At 49.6% G+C, this 18,817-nt stretch overlaps 3 protein-coding genes across 6 annotated transcripts in view; 2 read left to right on the plus strand and 1 right to left on the minus strand.

The window, feature by feature from the left end:
* PLA2G7 (phospholipase A2 group VII) overlaps positions 1-8,020 on the minus strand; it is a 17,536-nt gene extending 9,516 nt beyond the window's left edge. The window contains exons 1-2 of one of the 3 annotated variants that reach the window (XM_056342859.1): positions 7,604-8,020; positions 470-594 (exon numbers count right to left, since the gene is read on the minus strand). In XM_056342859.1, coding sequence (XP_056198834.1) covers positions 470-594; positions 7,604-7,967 — 489 coding nt within the window. In that variant the 5' untranslated portion in view covers positions 7,968-8,020. Of the gene's footprint in view, positions 1-469; positions 595-764; positions 905-1,093; positions 1,278-7,603 lie in introns of those variants that run through there. The other 2 variants (XM_056342860.1, XM_056342861.1) reach the window with 2 other exon arrangements.
* On the plus strand, positions 1,589-3,159 carry IMP3 (IMP U3 small nucleolar ribonucleoprotein 3). The gene has a single exon (XM_056342863.1). It carries the CDS (start codon positions 1,627-1,629, stop codon positions 2,182-2,184), a length of 558 nt encoding a protein of 185 aa, XP_056198838.1. The 5' UTR covers positions 1,589-1,626; the 3' UTR covers positions 2,185-3,159.
* ANKRD66 (ankyrin repeat domain 66) lies at positions 4,060-18,630 on the plus strand. Of its 2 annotated transcripts, none has more exons than XM_056342864.1 (4): positions 4,060-4,459; positions 10,144-10,389; positions 11,753-11,981; positions 18,141-18,630. In XM_056342864.1, the coding sequence occupies exons 2-4, from the start codon at positions 10,251-10,253 to the stop codon at positions 18,319-18,321; spliced, it is 549 nt and encodes a 182-aa protein (XP_056198839.1). In that variant the 5' UTR covers positions 4,060-4,459; positions 10,144-10,250; the 3' UTR covers positions 18,322-18,630. The 2 variants fall into 2 exon arrangements, with proteins under 2 accessions (XP_056198839.1, XP_056198841.1); XM_056342866.1 differs by lacking the exon at positions 4,060-4,459 and adding an exon at positions 8,062-8,153.
* Positions 18,631-18,817: the final 187 nt, after the last annotated feature.

Raw genomic sequence — 18,817 nt, forward strand, 5'->3', positions numbered from 1 at the left:
TCAAGAAAACATCTCATGCAGCTGAAACATCAAATACCCTCATCACCTACCCCTGCCAAATCCAGTTGGGATCTTTGTGATGAGAATGGCTACAGTCACAAAGATTGTGTGTGGAGTGTTCCCAGAAGCCCAACACAGAAGGGACAGGGTGGATGGGAAGAACCCTGTAGGTCCCGGGAGGACACAGTTTCTCTACAGTATCTTGCGTAGGAGAGTCAAGAAGGCAAGGATGTTAGGATGAGGGAGCAAGTAGCCATGGGGAAGGCTTGCAGGTTACGTCCATCTGGTAAATACCCCGTATGCATCCTGCATTGTGACGGAGTGGATAGACAGCTGAAGTGTGTCAGCCATGCAGCATCCCCCCTGCACACAGGCAAGACCTCCAGTCCGACTCATCTGTACAACTACAGCAAGTTGTTTCACTGACATTGTGGCTTAAATTCAAAGGAGGAAGAACCGAGCACTTTACCTCAACTGCATTTTCTGTCATCAGGTCCGTACATCCAACCGAGTGCGGTCCCTTTCCTTCGGGGATCCTGTAAAACTTCTCGGTGCTGCTGCTTCCTGTTTCCATCGGTGCCTTCAGTGATAATCCTGGGGGAAAACACAAAGCAGATCAAGAGACCACCATGCCTGTGTGCCCAGATCACCCACCCTGAAAAAAATCCAGCGCACTGAAGATTTCAGGAGCAGGAAATTCAAGGGTGAAGCTGGTATAAGCTAATGAGAATCAGAAATCTGAAATCCCGAGTCACCAACCTGACCTGCCCAACCTAAGGGGGGATTTCCTTGGAGCAGTGTCCTGAATCCCACTATCAGCCCACACCCTGCCCCAGACAGGAAGGCCTGGACGAGGCGCTTGGCTGGGGATACCGTGGTGGCACTCGGGGGTCACGGTGGCACTCGGGGGGCCGCAGCGCAGAGCGGCAGCAGCCTCGCTCCTTGGGCACCAAGGGGGAAGCGCCAGCCCAAGAGCGGCCAGTTTCAGAGGCCAAGGCAGTGCCCTCCCCGCCGGGCTATGGCCGCGGGTGCTCCTCCTCACGCCAACGGCACAGAGGCAAGATCCCGCAGCTCCTCGGTAAACAGAACCGGCCTTGGCGTCTGGAGGAGCAGGACGGCACGGAGGAAGCCAGCGCTGCTGCCATTTTCCCCTCAGGAGGAGCGACGAGGCTGGGGTCGGTGCCTGGACAGGCGAGGACGGGCTGCCCGCGCAGGAGAGGCTCTGGGGAGGCCCGAGCGCCCCCGGCCCCCGCCTGAGGCGACTCCCCCGGGCTGGGCTCGCCCGGGGCCGGGCGGGGCGCAGGGGCCGGGGCGGGCCGCCGCGATCCCGGCCGGGCCTCAGCGGTGAGCAGCAGCCCCAGCCCCTCTCTCCAGCAGCCGCCGGGGGGGGGGCATCTGCCGGCCTTCTCCCCCCGCCCCACCGCGGCCTAGGGGAGGCCCGAGGCCGTCCCAGCGCCGCGGCAGAAAGCAGCCCGGCGGGCCCGCTGTGCCCCGCTGCCGGGTGCGGCGCCGCCGGGCCGGGCCGGGCGAGGCGGCCGGGCCTCCCAGGCCGGGGCAGCGGCGGGGCGGAGCGCGGCCGCCCCTCCCCGGAAAGGGCCGGCGGCGGCGGCGGCAGAGGGCGGCAAGATGGTGCGGAAGCTGAAGTACCACGAGCAGAAGCTGCTGCGGCGGCTGGAGCTGGTGAGCTGGGAGGCGGCGGCGGGGAGCCTGGCCGAGGTGAAGGCGCTGCGGCGCTACCGGCTGGGCCGGCGGGAGGATTACGTGCAGTATAAAGCGCTGGCCCGCAGTGTGCGCGCCTTGGCCCGCCGCCTCCGCGACCTGGGCCCGGCCAGCGCCGCCTTCCGCGCCCGCTGCGCCGCCGCGCTGCTGGAGAAGCTCTACGGGCTGGGGCTGGTGGGCAGCCGGCGGTCGCTGGCCGTCTGCGAGAGCCTCTCGGCCGCCGCCTTCTGCCGCCGCCGCCTGCCCTGCCTGCTGGTCAAGCTGCGGATGGCGCAGAGCCTGCGGCACGCCGTCACCTTCGTGGAGCAGGGCCACGTCCGCGTGGGGCCCGAGGTGGTGACCGACCCCGCGCTCCTCGTCCCCCGCGCCGTGGAGGACTTCATCACCTGGGTGGACGCCTCTCGCCTGCGCCAGAAGGTGCTCGACTACAACCAGGAGCGCGACGACTTCGACCTGGCCGCCTGAGGACGCGCTGCCTGCCCTGCCCCTGCTCTGGCCCTCGGGACACGCCTGGGAATAACCCTCGCCAGGAAGGACCACAGCCGTGCCCCCGCCGATGCTCGCCCCCTCCCCCGGCCGCCGATGCTCGCCCCCTGCAAACGCACCCAAAAGGGGAGCCAGGACGGGCGTATGCGCTCCCTGGGGGGGAGGGCCCTGCGCGCTCCCCGGGACCCTGCTGCTCCGGCCGACAGCCACGCTTCCACATTGAAAAACTTCCCTCCCGCATCCATCGCTCCGAGAAAACGCCCCGTGGCCTGGCTGTACTGTACTTGCATCCCTGTAAAGCACAAGCGCTTGGAAAGGTCTCTGCCCGATGGCGGGACAGGATGTGGTCGGGTTGAAGTGCTCGGCCGCTAATGATAGCTGCGGGAAGGGGTTTAAGCCTGGCCGTGCGGCTGTTTTAGGATTGAGTTTGGCAGCCTGGGGGCTGCTTTTCGAAGAGGCTGCCCTGCCAACTCCCTGCCTTCAGCTGACGGGCACGCTGTAACCGGAGGAGCTGCTTCTGGAAGGGTTTTCTCATGGTGGCAAGGAATGTGTGTTATGGGGGGAAGTGCAGGGATTGTTTGTGGTCAGCAGTAAACAAGGAGGGCAAATGCTCCTTTTTCTGGAACTCTAAAAGTTTTTGGCCAAACCCAGAATTTTAAAAAGGCCAAAAAAAAAGAAATAAAGCCTACTTTATTTTCATGTGAAGTCATTGATACTCTATCTTGGCGATATGGGGTTGCAGCTGGCAATTGGGCATCATTGGGGGTGCAGGATCTAACTGGGGGAGGCACTGGAGCGAAAGCTCTCCTAACCATAACTGCAAATCTGGGGGGACATTTGCATTTGGCACCTAAGACAAACAAAAATCTGTACCTGAGGGGAGCCTCAGGCCTCCTGGGGCTTTTGGGAACTTTATTCCCCTTTGAAATAAAGAGCAGAAAAGCAGAAATAAAACAGTGGGTTTGTGTTGCTGAAGAAATGTATGTGCTGTTTCTCTAAGAGTTTCTTCTGATTTTTAAATATTTTAGTAAGCTCTGTTTGTCATCGTGCAGAACATTTTTTTTAAATGTGATTTCTTTTATGTAACCTTATTTTCTTTTTCCTGTTTGATACCTACAAGGCTATTACTGACTTGGAGTGTTTTTTGCTAAAAATGCTTTCTTTCCCTTACCCAGGGCTACAGAAGGATTTGGCCATAGGTTTAGGAGTGGAGCTGTGACTGCCCGTCCCAAATCCAGAGGGCTGGAGTTCAGTTGCAGCCACTACTCTGCGCCTGGATGCTTCAGCATGGCTTTTTGAGCAGGAAAGGTGTTTAGGTAGGGGGGGGGGTAGCAGTATTGAATGATCAGAAATGGTCATCAAAAAGTTATGACTGTTTTTTAGAATGCAAACAAAATGTTAAAATGCCTACTGATCTTACAAGCCAAACATACTGAGCAGAGTGTTAACTTTTAAAGCAACAGTAGATATTAAGAAAAGGACATGAAAGAGGTGTGGCAACCCCTTTGCTTATCTTGTGAACTACTCTTTATACTTGAATTTCATTCAGGAAAACATCACCTGTAACCCCTTAACAGCCTTTTTCTCAGGGCATGCACCTTGATTATGGTAAAAAATACAAATTGAGAAGACATTTCGCACCTGAAGCTGTGACTTTTCTTCACAGCTTTGCAGCTTTCATCTAGAACAATATCATTGTTTCCTTGGAACTTCAGAAAGTGCCTAATTCAGGTGCAGGTAAAAATGGTGCATTTGCTCTGCTTTACTCTTTTGGGGGAGTTTAGGTAACAGCGCAGTGGCAGGGCATTTTACTGCTCAGATGCTAAACTGCTGTTTTGCCCAGCCCTCGAAGGAACAGCAAAAAAGGAAATCTTGAACACCCCAGCCTGTCAGCCTCTGTAGTTTACATCATCAGCCTGTTCTTTTTGTCTTAAATTCACTTTTCAGCATTTATCTGTGAGCCTCCAGTATCTGTAGCAGAAGAGAAATGACCAAAACCCTTAAGGCTGTTAAATTAAGCAGTGAGGACTGATTTCTCTACAGATACCGTGGGATAACAGCATCCATCACCCCTGCTCTCCTCCTGCAGTAATGGAAATCAAAACCCTATGTTATTTTCAAGAAATGCATCAGGCCATGCGTTTATATGCCTGTAGGTGTCGAAGTCTGGAATTCTGCAGTATGGTAGCTGAGACCTGAAACCTGTGTCCTGCTCCTAACATTTTTTAGCAGCTGGAGTCCACATGTGCTTTGGGTAAGAGCTGGGTCTGCTTCAAGTGCGACAAACAGGGTGTCATCTCAGTCTGAAAATGGAAGTTATATCTGGCAGCAGTACGCCCATGTTCTTGCTTGCGAATGCAGTCAGGCAGATGATGACTTCCTTGTGTTTAATAGTTTTTTTGCCTTCAGTTCGTGGGTTTGAGTTTGTTTACCAGAGCTGACGTGCTGTGGCTGCCGCTGGGTGGTTCCTGCAGCAGCTCCGGAGCTGGGGATGGAAAGGGCGCAGGAAGCAGCTCCGGCAGCCTCTCCCAGCACTTGGATAAACATGCAGGCTTTTGTTAAATTCCAAGGCTGGATCCGACGTCAGTATAAATTGGCACTGGCTTCTGTTGGTCCGTGCAAGCTGGCACAAGGAGGCAATCTGGCCTTGCGCTTTTTGGGGCCAGATCCTGCCAACTTGCCTCCAGTGCTCTAGGGGCTTGCAGTAGGAGAGCTTATGCACATGAGAGCAGCAAGAGGGGGTCATGGGTGTCACTCTGCTTCTTCCCAGCATCTTCTCAAGTGGGTTTGCTGTTCCTCAGGAGGCTCAGCGTCTCTGTGAAGCTAGTGGGAAGTTACTGATGGAAGAGGACAGAGAATGGTGGTGCTGCTGTCAGGGCAAGCTGTCCCTGTGCCTGAACAACCTGATCTCTGCCACCTCCACCGGCATCCATCCCAGTGGTTGGGGGCTGGAGAGCTGCCAGCTTCTCCAGCAGGGGAGGAAGGGACTGCAGTGTGCTCTGGGCAGTGCCAGAGCTGTCAGAGCAAAAGGTGAGCAGTTTCCACACACGAGCTCTCGCTCGGATAGTGGGCAGTGGCAAGGGCTGTTCTACCAGGGCCTGTGGTTTTAATTTCAGGGTTTTTTCCTTTGGTTTGGTTTTTTTCCCCCTTTTTTATTTCCTTTTTTTTCTTCACGCACCGCCCCCCCCCTCCCCCCCCAACCCCCGACCTTGGCTTGTCCTTTACTTGAAGGCTGCCAAGGCTGGGGAGCTGGTCCTGGGGAATGTGGGGGAGCTGAAGGAAAGAGGCCTTCACACTGGTGCCTTTTGTGTGGCAGGGTGTAAATGCCTGACGCTGTCACCAAAATGCAAATGTGTTTTTCTTCCAGCGATCTGAGCCAGTTTGTGGGGTTTTTTCCCAGTAAACAAGCATACTGCACGTTTTAAATGCTGCTTCCGTCCTTCATCTTGGTGTGGCTTAGTGCAGAGGTGATGCTGACCTCAGTCTTTTGGTGACAGCACATCACCACGAGCACAGAGGGCACACGAGGCTGGGGAAGGATGGTATGTCCCTCTGCTCAAAATGGGAAATGGAGACTAAGAGAAGCGAAGGTGGAGCTGGGTGATTCCTAGCCTTTTGGATGATGCCTTTGGATCCAGGGCCTCTCAACCATATCTGGGAGGACTTCCACATTCTCATCTCAGTAGCACTTCCCAGGGAGATGTTTCCCAGCAGGTGGAGGTGTCACTGTCCCCTTACTGAGCTTCCAGTCATCTGTTTTAAGTATATCCCCTGCCTGATTTGGCACTGGAGATTGAGACAGAGATCCATTTCTCATCACTGGGCCATGGGATCACCATAGTCCCTACCCCAGATACATTTCAACATCCACTGTGTCTGGTGGAAAGAGCACTCCTAAGTGTTATGACAGCATTTACCTGAGAGCCCCAGTTCTGGTCCCTGCGCTTAAATGTTCTGTTTTAGGCACTGAAGCAATTCTTCTCACCCTTTGCTTTCTGGTTTGGGCCTGAGGCAGGACCTGGTGGTGGAGAACTTGTCTGATGTGTGGTCAGGACATAGGGATGTCGGGTAGAAGCAGCGGGCAGCAGCACTGGAGTCAGCAGGATTGGCATGTGGGTTCAGTCTTCCTGTGGAGGTTCTGGATCCAAGGGCTAAATCCAAGCGTATCTCTTCCAGTAGGAATGTCCCCTCTCACTTCTCTACAAGCACGACTCCACTGCAGAAGGGTCCCTTCCCCTCTAATACTAGCTGATTTTGAGGAGATAAAGTGTTTTACTTCCAGCAGGCAGAAAAAAAGGGAAGGCCAATTGCTCATGACAGCCAGAGACGGAGATTTGAGCATCTCCACTTTCCTCCTGGAGTTGCCCATTAGAGGGTTGTCACAACAGCTTCTCAGCTGCTGTAAATCGTGTCAGCAGGGTTGCTAAGTGCAAGTCCAGACAGCACTGCCACCCTTGGCTCCTGCCCTGAAAAGCCACCGGCTGCTGCTCCTGGAGAGGCTTGGATGGTCGTGTCACAGGGTGAAGTACAGGCAGGCTCTCCTGGCCAGTTCATCTGACTTAACGTTGCAGTACACCACTTTTTCACCTCTCTCTGAGTTCATCGGGCTCAAAACACATCGGGGGGAACCTCATCCTAAACCCACCGTCTCTCTCCCCACCACCTCTTAACAGCAGCCAGGGTGTAAGGTCCCGTGCAGGCATTCACCTTGCAGATGCTGGGTTTGGGGGCAATGAAAGCTGTGCTGGCAGAGCACCCAAAACCTCCTGCTCTGTGTCCCTCAGCCTCCCAGAAGAATTTACATCAGGAAGGACCGCTGGAGGTCACCTAGTCCAAGCCTGCTCAAAGCAGGGCACATATGGGGCTGCCTCAGTTCTGCATGTCTCAGTGCTGGACGCCTGAAGCAGAGTTTAATCACCCTCACTGTGAATTTTTTTTTTTTTTCCATCTTCCATCTAGCCTGGGTTTCCCCTGCCACAGCCTGGGACTGCTTTTTCCCATGCCCACACTGAGCACACCCGGATCGGGAGGTGGGTTACTCTTCCCCACGGGAAAACTCAGTTCACCTTTTCCCTGGACGCTGGCTGGCGGTACACACGGAGGGGAAGGGGCACGTCTGCTGTACCCTCCCCTGCAGCTTAGCCGGAGCGAATCCCACCCCTCCGCAGGGACGCGCAGGGAGAAGGGGCTGGAAGGGAGGAGGCGGAGGAGCTTGAGCCCTTGGGAGTTGGAGACAGGCTCCGGGAAGGGCAGGCTGACGCCAGGGAGGGGAGCGATGCCAAGCTGTGCGAGGGGCTGCGCAGAAACTCCCCAGCTCCTTACAATCCCCCTTGCTCCTCCCCGTGCTCTCTCCTCAGACCCTTTTCCCCCTTTTAGCAGCACCCAACGCTCCACGTACCTGGTGTGCAGTGTCCCCGTCGCCCTCCGCTCCAGTCCCACTGGCCAGAGGAGCTGGACGGAGCCTTCGGCCACCCTCGGCCCTCAGGAGCCAGGCGAGAGGCGGCTGCTCCCGCAGGAGGACGTTTCTCTCGCGGGCAGACCGACTGCCGGGTTCTTCCCGAAGGGGAGGGACCAAACTTTGCCTTAGTTTTCAAATGAGACAATCTTTCTGGGAGATATCTTCCCTGGGCCTGCAAAACAAGTTTCCGACATGGAGCCATCCCAAAAAAACATTGCATGCCCCGGAGGACCCCACGGCTGCTTAGATGCTGGGCTGCGCCTTTGTGTGGCAGGGGGGGATTTATATACGGGCTTGTTTGCATGTGGCTGCGAATTTCTGGCTTTTCTCGCGGCGGCTGCTGAGCGTGGTGGCGTGGGGCTGGGTCAGGCACCAGACCCCGGTGAGAAATTCCCTGGCAGGGTTGCGACATCCCGCAGAGGAGCTGCCACGCTTACGGCTGGGCAAGGCAGGGAGACCGCAGCACGGGAGCACTGTGCTTTGGCTCAAGGTCCCTCCATCAAAATCCAAATCTTTTCCTCTGGCCTTATGAGAAAGGGATAACAACCCCGCAAGGAAGCTGATCCCGCTTTTGGGTGCAGCTTCTGGAGCAGCTTACGGTGGATCAAGCATGGTCCCCCCTGAGGGGGCAGATCTGCACACCCCCTTTACGCAGCCCCCTCAGTAGTGCTGAGTTTAGGGAATTCACCATAAACCCAGAACCGATAGCAAAAGATGAGCTTTCTGAGAGATCAACAGGTTGATCCAGCCGATGAAACAGCCATATGAGCTTCAAGGCCAGCAAAGGGGGGCAGCAGGGGAGGGAGGGAAGGTGAAATTTGGTTTGGCTTAAATTGCTTGTGATGCTGCACCCATGGACTGTCGTCCCCTCGGTGAGCTGGTGAGCTCCTGAGGTGGGATCACTGGCTTCCCTTCCTCTCCCTTTGCATGTGTGTGCGTGGGTATGATGTGAAGCTAGCAGAACACAAAGGTGCTTGAAATGGATGTTTTTAAACTTTGAATTTTGTTGGCGTTTCCTTAGAAAAGAATAAGAAAGTTGTATGAAAAGGTCCCAGATCTATTTCTTTTCTGTACTTTTGTCCAGCACTCATTTTGGTGGATGCATTAAAGTGTAACATTTTCAGGATAGATTTAATGCTGATGAAATGTCTTAGAGGATAACTCTGAAGATCTCTGTTTAATCTAAAGGAACAGGTTCTTCAAGGTTAGTGAGAGGCAATGAGGAGGAGGTGGTGCATGAATGGTTTAAATAACAGAGACATGCCAAAGCCCATGATACTTCTGTGGCCCTCTGAGGAACTCCAACATTTATTATATTTTTTAATGTATTCTGATATTCCCAGATGTGCAGGAGTCAAACTCAGTAGAAGTCATGTGTGGGTCTTTCTCTTGCATCTGGTCTACACAGTCCAACCACCTAAGTCAGGGGACTTGCTGAAGCAGGCGGTGATTCCCTCTGACCTTTGTATCTCATCTTTTTCTTATAAGAAAGCAAGGTAGAGATGGTGGTGTGTTCTTCCAGCCTGGATTTGAGATGTGGTTGGGGTGTTTATGGGAGTTGGGAGCAGGGAAATGGCCCCATCCACCTCTGGCTCCCAGGATGCAGCCCCTAGGGTTGCAAACCTTCCGTCACATCAGCCTCTACAAGCTCCCATGTTGATCCTTTCCAACATGCTGAGCATGGCAATCAGACTCTTTTCAGTCTGTGAAAATTACTCCATGAATTAAATGTAATGCAAAAGTTGGAGCAAATCGTGAAACTTTTCTCGCTTATGAGGGGAGCTGGACTAATTAGATCAAGACTAACTTCAATATGGCAATACAAAAGTTTTCTCCCCATTGATCTGGCCAGACTGGAGAAAATATTGCAGTGTTTCCATCCTCAGGATGATGGGGTAGCGTAGCGATCCTTGCAAGCTGCTTAAGTTCCCTGCCAGCAAAGCAGCCAGGAAATACCCCCTAGCACAGGTATAATCACTGAAATCCACAGCCTTGCAGGGCCAGAAGATCTGCTTGTGTTTCTTGATGAGGGTCTGTTGTATCGGACTGGAAAGTGCAAAGCATGGCTATAGAGACAAGATTTTTAAGCAGCATGTCATAGCTTGATTATTTGCACCAAAACCCATCAGAAGATGCATGCACGGGCATTTCTTTCATTGCAGTAATATGCTACCGATAATGGATCTGCAGCATTGGCAAGGGAGGAGCCAGTTTCCATAGCGAGCACCAACAGACCCGTGGCAAATGTTTGGCCTGAGCTGGCTGTTTGTTAGCAACATCCTTGAGAAATGCAGTGTGCTTTTGTCTCCGAGTCCTTTATATAAAGGGCTGCACTTTGCTCCAGATTTCCATGACTGCGAACCAAATATCACCATCAGTCCGTGATCACTGGTTTGAAGATAAATGAAAAATATTTTCTCCCCCTCTCATTCCTTTTTCCTTATTTTTGGATAAATTCTGATTTCTCATTTTTAATCCAGGTGCTCCTTGATCTGTTAACATTGCCCTTGAGAGGAGCTGATGCATCAGTGAACACCCACCAAATGACCACTGCTCTTTTACCAGGCACCTCTCCGAAGTGCGCAGCATGACAGAGCTCCATGAAGCTGTGGCTTTGGGGGACTACGACCTGGTGGATGAGATTTTGAGGACAGGGCGCTGCGATCCAAATCACAAGGATGCTGACTGGCACGACAGGACCCCGCTGCACTGGGCTGCTGCCAGAGGTAAGGGTACCCCTGCTCTGTTACCTCTGTGAACTGGCGGCGTAACGGGTGATGCTGAGCGTAATTACATCTTGCTGTGACGGCAATCAGTGCTGGTGATAGTCGCAGCTTCTATCTGTTCATTTTGTCCTTAACGAGCCAAAAAGAGAAAAATAGCAATTTAAATGGGAGCTCTGCTGCCAAAGTAATTTAGGGGGTTGCCATCAAAGTGATTTTTTGGCTTTTTTTCCTGTTATGTGAAAACTTACAGTTTACATATGTCCATATAACACGTCTCCTTGCTCCCCACATTACTTTTCTAAGAGGTGACTTCATACAGTACAGAGGAGTTACTTCTTATCTACACCTGCACAAATGAGCAAGAAAGCCAAGCACGCTGTATGTATACCAAGTATTTATCAAGCCCAAAAGAACAAAACAATTACAGTGTGTTTTACTTTGCCCTCCCTTTATCCCAACTGGTCGAATGAACAACACAGGACCAGAGGTTTTTTGCAGCTCCTGTTTGTTCCTTCACCATCAGAAGTGTCAGTGAAAGCTAAAAATCCTTTTGCAGCCCCCAAAAGAGTTGAAGGCAACAATATATAATGTATAATTGCGCACAGCATAAAATGGGATCTCACATCATGGCATTTGCCTTTGCTCAGAAATCAGTTGTGTGATTTGCTGGTTTACACTTGACACCAGTTTTTACTTTTGCTGGGATGGATTATTACTCATTTGAGCATCAGCAAAGGGAACTGAGCTATCTGAGAAAATAATGATGAGAGACTGGCGTGGCCTGGGTGGCACTGGGAACGATCTGGCTCAGTCAAGGCAGTGTGAAGTAGGGTAGAAAGCCTTTTTTTTTTTTTTTTGGCTTCTTTAAGCAATTCCACAAGTTAGAAAAATATGAAGGTGAATGAAAACAAGTGATTTCTCTAGCTCCGATCAAGCAGACCTGTGTTTTAGTAAAGCTGTTCACAGGTTTTCCAGTTTTTTAATGTTTAGATTTTATTTTGCATCGAACTAAAAACCAAACCAAAACAATTAAATAGTCAATAGCCAGTTGGTCAATGACTAACTGAGATGTGCTGTTCAGAAATTTGTACAAGGCTTTTTGCCTTTTTGTTGTTTTTGTTGTAAAATGCTTCTGGAAGCAGTCTAGTTTGGGAAAAAAAATTTCTAATGTTTGGGTCTTTTTTTAAAAAAAAGCATTTTCTAATGAGTATCATTTATTTGATAAATCAAATGGCCAGGTCGTGGGTAAAATCCATTGTTACATGCCTGAGAGAATTATGATCAACTGTGTGTGACCATCTTCTGCATCCTGAAGGTATGGTCTAATGCAGGTGTGTCTTCTCTCCCTGTTTTTCTGCCCAAGGGCAATCGGAGCTGGTCAAGCTCCTCGTGAATCACGGTGCCCGGCATTGCCTGCGGAGTGACGTGGGCTGGACACCGGCTCACTTTGCTGCCGAGTCGGGGAGACTGGGAGTGCTTCGCACCCTTCATTCCCTGCATGCTGCCATGGATGCAGCTGACCTCTTTGGTGACACTCCCAAACGGCTTGCAGAAATCTACGGTCACCAAGACTGCTCCAGGTTCTTGGAAAAGTGAGTAGTGATGGCCAGTCCCACTGTGGCAGCTGGCAGGGCTCCAGCAATGAAAACTAAATTGACTGCTATATAGAGGACCAAAACGAATATGAGCATATTGCTTATCTTTCCACCTAAAGCTTATTAAAGCCATCAAGCATGAGTAGCAGGTAAGACAATATGGGTCTTTGTTGTGGGAACGCCATTGGGAAGATGTTAATTTATTCCACTACCTTCTATGGTTTGCCTTGGTGTGTTTTCAAAATCTTTATCACTTCATGACATCATTGTTTTTATAAAGATGTTACAGAGTGATTTTTAAGCAATGGAAATGAAAGCAAGAACTAACAAGTATTAAACCCTTAGACTGGTGAATGCTGAATACACAGGTTGAATTATTTAAGAACATCCCTTTAGCAGTTGGTGTTGGTGTATGTATATAGCTTGGCTTTTCCTGTAGTGAAGAACAGAGCCACCCTTTTTTTTTTTACGTAATTATTGAAAATCTGATCTGTTAAGAGGATGGCCACATATTAATCACTTCCAAATTTTGGAAGACTCCTTGTTGTTTTAACTGTTTACAGTTATCACTGTGGCACCATATGCAATGGCCAATATGCTTTTAAAGGGTTCCCAGTTACCATCCCTGTTTTTCAGCCACTGATTTGGCTCACAGGTGGTTTCATCCTTGCAAAGCTGTTTCCCTGGAATAGGATGCTGTCCTCCAGAGCTCTGAGCTGTGTTCCATACCTACATCTCTCTAGAGCAGCGGTACAGACCAGCAGAGGTTAACCAGCTTGTTCACTGCAAATCATACACCCACACGTGCCCTGGCATTTAAATAATGCTGCTTGTGAAACTGGCACACGCCAGACGCAGAGATGCTGAGAGCACCCAAAGGCTTTTCCTCTCCTTGGTTTTTCTGTGAATTTACAGTCCCACCATAGTTCTTAACTAGCATCTTTTTTACCACTGCCACATTCTCAAGACTGCTTTGGCACCATATAAACCATGGCTTTTTTTTATAGATGCGTATCCAACTCAAAATCTCCAGCTTGCCAGTTTGGCACAAGAGCTGCCAATTTCAAAATCATTTTCATGGTGTTCAAAAACAATTTCATGGTGACTGGGCAAATATCTGAGGTAGCCAGTGCCTACCAAATGCCACCTTTCATTAATCCATGTAAACCTTTCTGTAGGTACTGCTGTCCTTTCGCTGTACTTCTACAGCTTGTTGGTTCCTGCTGAAAGGCTCCGTGCCCACTTTTTGTCTTGACAGAGCATCAGTGTCCTTCCGTAGGAAGAGACAGACAAACTGTGCAAAATCCCCCTGTACAGAGCCCAAAAAGCTTTCTAGGACAGCCACAGGTCCCTGTTTCTAAGCTCTGGCTGTTGTGGAGGCTGCTGGGACCTTTGCATTTCACCTGCCCACCCAGTGTCCAGACACCTCACAGCTAAAGCCTCGCTGTAGAGACCCTCGCTATTCACCACCTTCCCTCCACACAGAAGAATCACCTCTTATTACTCTTAGAGCTTCAGTTTAAAGAAATTCAAACAACCAACAGTTGATACCTAAGCTTTAGTAATCTATATATTTTTTTACGACCTAGACCCTGGCTGGGATAAGCTCGGGTTTGCCACCTCTTGGAGAATGGGGCACTTTCTTCCAGGGGAGAGGTTCTCTTTATACTGTTCTCAGTGCTTGGCTTGCTGAGGTTCTGTGTCAGAACAGGTAAATATTGTCTGCCCTAGAGGGTGAAAGTCCTGCAGGCTTGTTCCCCTTGATTAATCATTTATAGCAATTGCTGACCTAGTCAGTGCTGTCACTTTTGCCCTACTCTCACCATTAAGCCCTGCCAGGTCTGTAGCATTTGCCATGCACTTGGCTGTGCACCAGAGCCATGGCACTGAGGTGACAGCGAGAGTGGGGCAATAGCCCGGATGGTGCCAACGGGTGATGCCTGTGGCGGGCAGAGGCGCCTGTGTTGGTGGAAGTGGCTGGGAGGATGACTGACAGGATGATTGACATCCTGGTCTGAACCACCTCGGCAACAGCCTAGGGCCGCTCAAGTAGCTGATGGGGGGTTTTCTGAGGTGAATGACTAATTTAAGGTCGAAAACTTGTCTTTCAGAGCCACGTGCTGGCCTGACTCACCCCGTGGCTTCATGACTCAGCTAGGAGCATTGCCAGGACAACTTAATAACTGGGAAGATGCTTTGAATGCTCATGCCTGGGACATATTACAGGACATGGGAAGCTTGTATGATCACCTCACAGCCATAACACAGCCTGTGGCAGCCAGGAGTTTATCACCAGGGCTCAGGAACCCTTTCTTTAAGCCCAACCGCTATATTTACAACCACAGTGGACACCTTTACCTCATGCAACAGTTTCACGTCCTCATGTCAGCAAACTTGGAGTCAACTAGGAGGATTACTGCCATTTCTAGTATAATCGCGATTACCTTCTGCTCCTTCAGGTGTGCAGAAGGTCCCAGAGGTGATGTCCATGGTCAGGCAGGGCTCCATGGCTCCAATGGGAGCTGGGCAGTACCCATGTGTGCTGCAGACAAAATGAAGTGTGCGTCTGCACATTAATGCTGTGCAGCACGGAGCAGGTCTGCCCGTCACTCACGGTGTCTGTGGTATCGGTATGTAAATATGAGGGATATTCTGTTACAGATCATCACCATCAGTTTTGGGTATTTGCCTGTCATGCAGAAAGAGAGAAAAGGCAATTTTTAAAATAACAGCCTGAGGGGCTGTGCCAAATGCAGGGCTGACATGCATATCTAAAAAGGGCTATGAGCATCCAAATCCTTCCTCTCACCACTCACCGAAGTTTGCATGGACATGCAAAGGATAGGGAACAGCCTTCAAAACACAGCTGCTTCTGAATAACAAACACATCATTTGCATTAGATTTGTTATGCATGAGAAGGGCTTTACCCTGGCACTGAGAGAGCTGCCAAGGATGGTGCCAAGCAGGCACAGAGACCCACGGCCCCTGCCTGCCACCAGCATCTCTGCAGAGTGCCAAGGGCTGAAACTGCACCAAAGGCTCCTGCTATCTAAGCCCAGGGCTTACATATATGTATGTGTATGTGTGTATATATATACATGTGTAAAATTGTACAGAAAGAGGTTTCTTGCCTTTGGTAGCAGATACTTAATAGAATAGAATAGATTAGTTCAGTTGGAAGGGACCTGCAATGATCATCTAGTCCAACTGCCTGACCAGTTCAGGGCAGACCAAAAATTAAGGCATGTTATTGAAGGCATTTTCTAAATGTCTTTTAAACACTAGCAGACATGGGGCATTGACCACCTGTCTCAATGATATGTTTGTGTAGGTGTATGTATATCTGTCTGTCTGTGTGTGTATATATCTACAAATATATATATATATGTATCTCTGTAGTAAACCCATGCTATGCAGCACATCTGTGTGAAACCACTGGCTTTGCTCCATGCTGCCCAAGCTCTCAGCTGGGACAGCATTGCAGTGATGTGATGGAGCTGCTGTATTAGAGAAAAAAGGATTTTTCCTGATATTTGGTGCTATTTTTGACAGAGCGCCACAAATACTCAGTACCTACCGAATCAGACCTCTGCAGTAGGAGGAAAGGGTTTGTCTTCTCTTGGATAAGATTTACACTTAGGAGAGTCTATGTCTGGATCCTGGCAATGTTGCTGTCCAGCGGGGTCTCTGTGAGGAGAGGTTGGGGCTACACTGTGCCAGATACACCGCAGGACACAGCCCAGCCCACCAGTGGCACTGGGGGTGCCTCTGGAAACATGTGTAAGAAAGGGAAGAAGTACTGCCCAGCAGGGAGGAGTGAAGGAAAAAAGTGAGGAACAGCCCTGCAGCTCTAGGGTAAGTGAAGATTCCCCCCCACAGCCCATGGAGAATACCATGGTGATGCAGGTTGTCCCCCCACAGCCCATGGAGGTCCACAGTGGAGCTGGTACCCACCCTGCAGCCTGTGGAGGACCCCATGCCAGAGTAGGTGCGTGTGCCCTGAAGGACTGAGGCCCATGGACAGCACACACTGGAGCAGGCGTATCCTGAAGGACGGCAGCCCATGGGAAGGACCCACGCTGCAGCAGGGGAAGAGCGTGAGCAGGAAGGAGCAGCAGAGACAAAGTGTTATGGACTGGCTGCAAGCCCCATTCCCCATCCCCCTGCGCTGCTTGGGGAGAGCGGGGAGAGGAGTTGGGAATGAACAAGTGAAGTTGAGCCTGGGGAAAAGTGGGGGTGGAGGTATGGTGCTTTAGTTTTGTCTTTGTTCCTCATCATCCTACTCTATTTTCAATAGGCAAGAAATTAAATTGATTTTCCCCAAGTCAAGTCTGTTTTGCCTGTGGTGGTCCTTGGTGAGTGATCTCCCTGCCTTTATCTCAACCCACGAGCTCTGTAGTCTTTCTTCCCTCATCTTGTTGAGGACAGGGATTGAGAGAGCGGCTGAGTGGGCGCCTGGCAGCTGGCCAAGGTTCACTCACTACAGTGGCTCCTATTTTTTCAGTGCTTTCTGCTGCTTACTACTGGTGTGAGAAAGAAAAGGTCCTTTTCTTTGGATTTTGCTGTTTTTTTGAAAGGGAACTGGTCCTTCAATGACTTGAAAATTGGTGGTTGGATTAGATGATCTTTAAAGGTCCCTTCCAAGCCAAACCATTCCATGATTCTAGGTTGTATGACTTGGAAGTGAAAGATAGATATACTGGTCTTTTAAAATTCTTTAAAATTCCCTTTAAAAATTCCTCGAATAGCTACAAAATGCAGAAAGTAGCTATCTATTTTTTAGTTTGAGGTTATTTTTTTCCAAAAGACTATGTCTGTGCCAGGCACATGTAAGGACTGTAAAGACAAAATTAACAACACTTCATAGGAAAAATATTTAAGAGCTGTGATTGAAAAAACCATCACTAAAATGATAAAAAGAAATAAAAGTTCCACTGCTCAAATGAGCATATTCATTTTGGTCTTGATGAAAGTGGTTTTTAATTTGCTTTGGTTGTTTGCAATGGGAAATGTAATGAAAACCATTGATATTTCAAGGCTATAAGGAACATTGCAGTGAGTTATGTTTATTTTCAGGTTACAAGCTTATGCAGTGTCCTTCAATGAAGATCTGGGTCTGTGTTCGTTTAACAGAAAAAAGATGTGAATATCACACACCCCCCCCCCCCAAAAAAAAAACCAAAAAAAACCCCAAACCCCACCAAAACCAAAAAAAGAAGACTTGGGTAAATCACAGATGCCAAAAGCAAACTCCATGCTGACTCGGAAATCCCAGGGTCTGGGTGGACGATGGTTCAATGTGTGACATCCAACAGGTTTCACATGCTTGAAATCATAGAGACAGCTTGAAAAGCACAGCTAAAATCCCCAGAACCAGAGGAGAGTTGTCAATGATTTGTATATGGAGATACTAGGCTGGGAAAAATGGTGTCTTCTACAAAAAGTTTTACCATGCAAAATTTGAACCTCTGAAGCACAGCTGTATTTCTATGGTATTGCATAGTTAGAGTTATTATTTTAAAAGAAGAAATGGGGGTGTATTGTCCAGTTTATTTCTGGATTTGAATGCAAACTTTACCAGAATTTCAGGGTTGAATTGGATTTGGATTAGACAATTCATGAGGTTAAAAGTTTGTCTGTAAAGAATAACTATCTACAAATCCTCCCAAATTCCCATTGTCTTCAGATCTGATGTTTTGGCATTAAGAATTTCTAATACTTATGAATGAGCAGTATAGAAAATAAAAGAAAATGGAAATGTTGCAGTTGCAGCGAGTTACTATATTATGTACGGTTGCATTAAATGTGCTCAAGTCTATTTAAAAGCACACTAATTCATAAGATCCGTCTTTTGAGAGCTTTGCACAGTTAAAATTATGATTCCGATGGTAAAAGTCTGATCTCACCATAGATCTTTACTGGAGGTTTCCCACTTCAGCCCAGCTCTCAGTGAGTACCTGGTCGCTTGGGGTGATGAATGCTGCTCGGTTTGGGATGGACCTCAGTGTTTTCTCATGTATTTATTGCTGGCAACAGTGTTTTGACCATACCAATACAGGATCCCCTGACACTGTAGGTGGGCTGCTCGTGGATGGTGGAGGGGCTGTGCTGTCTGTGCTCAGTATCTGAAGATGCACTCTTGCTTTCTTCCCCAGAGCAGAGGAGGAGAGCAGAAACTATCGCAGGACAGCTGCAATGAAAGGCATCTCCTTAGACCAGAGAGATGAAGACTGGGAACTCAAGAAAGACGAGCTTCTGAGAAACCCACCATGTTCTCGGGAACGCTACACACCCTCTGCTCAAAAGAAAAATCGAAAAAAAAGGGGGAAGCAGTAGTGTGCCCACTGAGATCTTGCAATGCAGAGCGAAGACACTGGCAGACCTCAGGTGCATCTGCAGGGTGAAATATGGATGGACAGGAGAAGCAGATGGCCACCGGGATACATTCTTGTGATGTACCGTAAATGCTGTCATTGATAGGGAGCAGGTAGAAGTGCTTCTGTCTGTCTGTGTGTCTATACATATCAGATCTCAAATATCAGAAAACTGCAGAAGATGTTTAAATATACTAATACTCTAATTCACTGAAGTGTATAAATATACGGAAATAACATCAGCTACCTATATTGTCTGAGAGGGAAATGGTTTTACTCCTAACTGATTCCTGCAGGCACCCTAGGATTGTGGTACTCCTTACTCTGCTGATGTTCATGGTATTTGCTTGTTTGCTTTTGGTCCTGGGTCAACCAGGAGGCTCTGTGGGGGCTTGTAGCCCCTGGTGGTGTTTGGGGTGGGGTACAGTTGCTTCTTCTGGCTGAAGGGGAGATGTTGA

This window comes from Falco biarmicus, chromosome 6 (assembly GCF_023638135.1).
Source record: "Falco biarmicus isolate bFalBia1 chromosome 6, bFalBia1.pri, whole genome shotgun sequence".
NCBI lineage: Eukaryota > Metazoa > Chordata > Aves > Falconiformes > Falconidae > Falco > Falco biarmicus.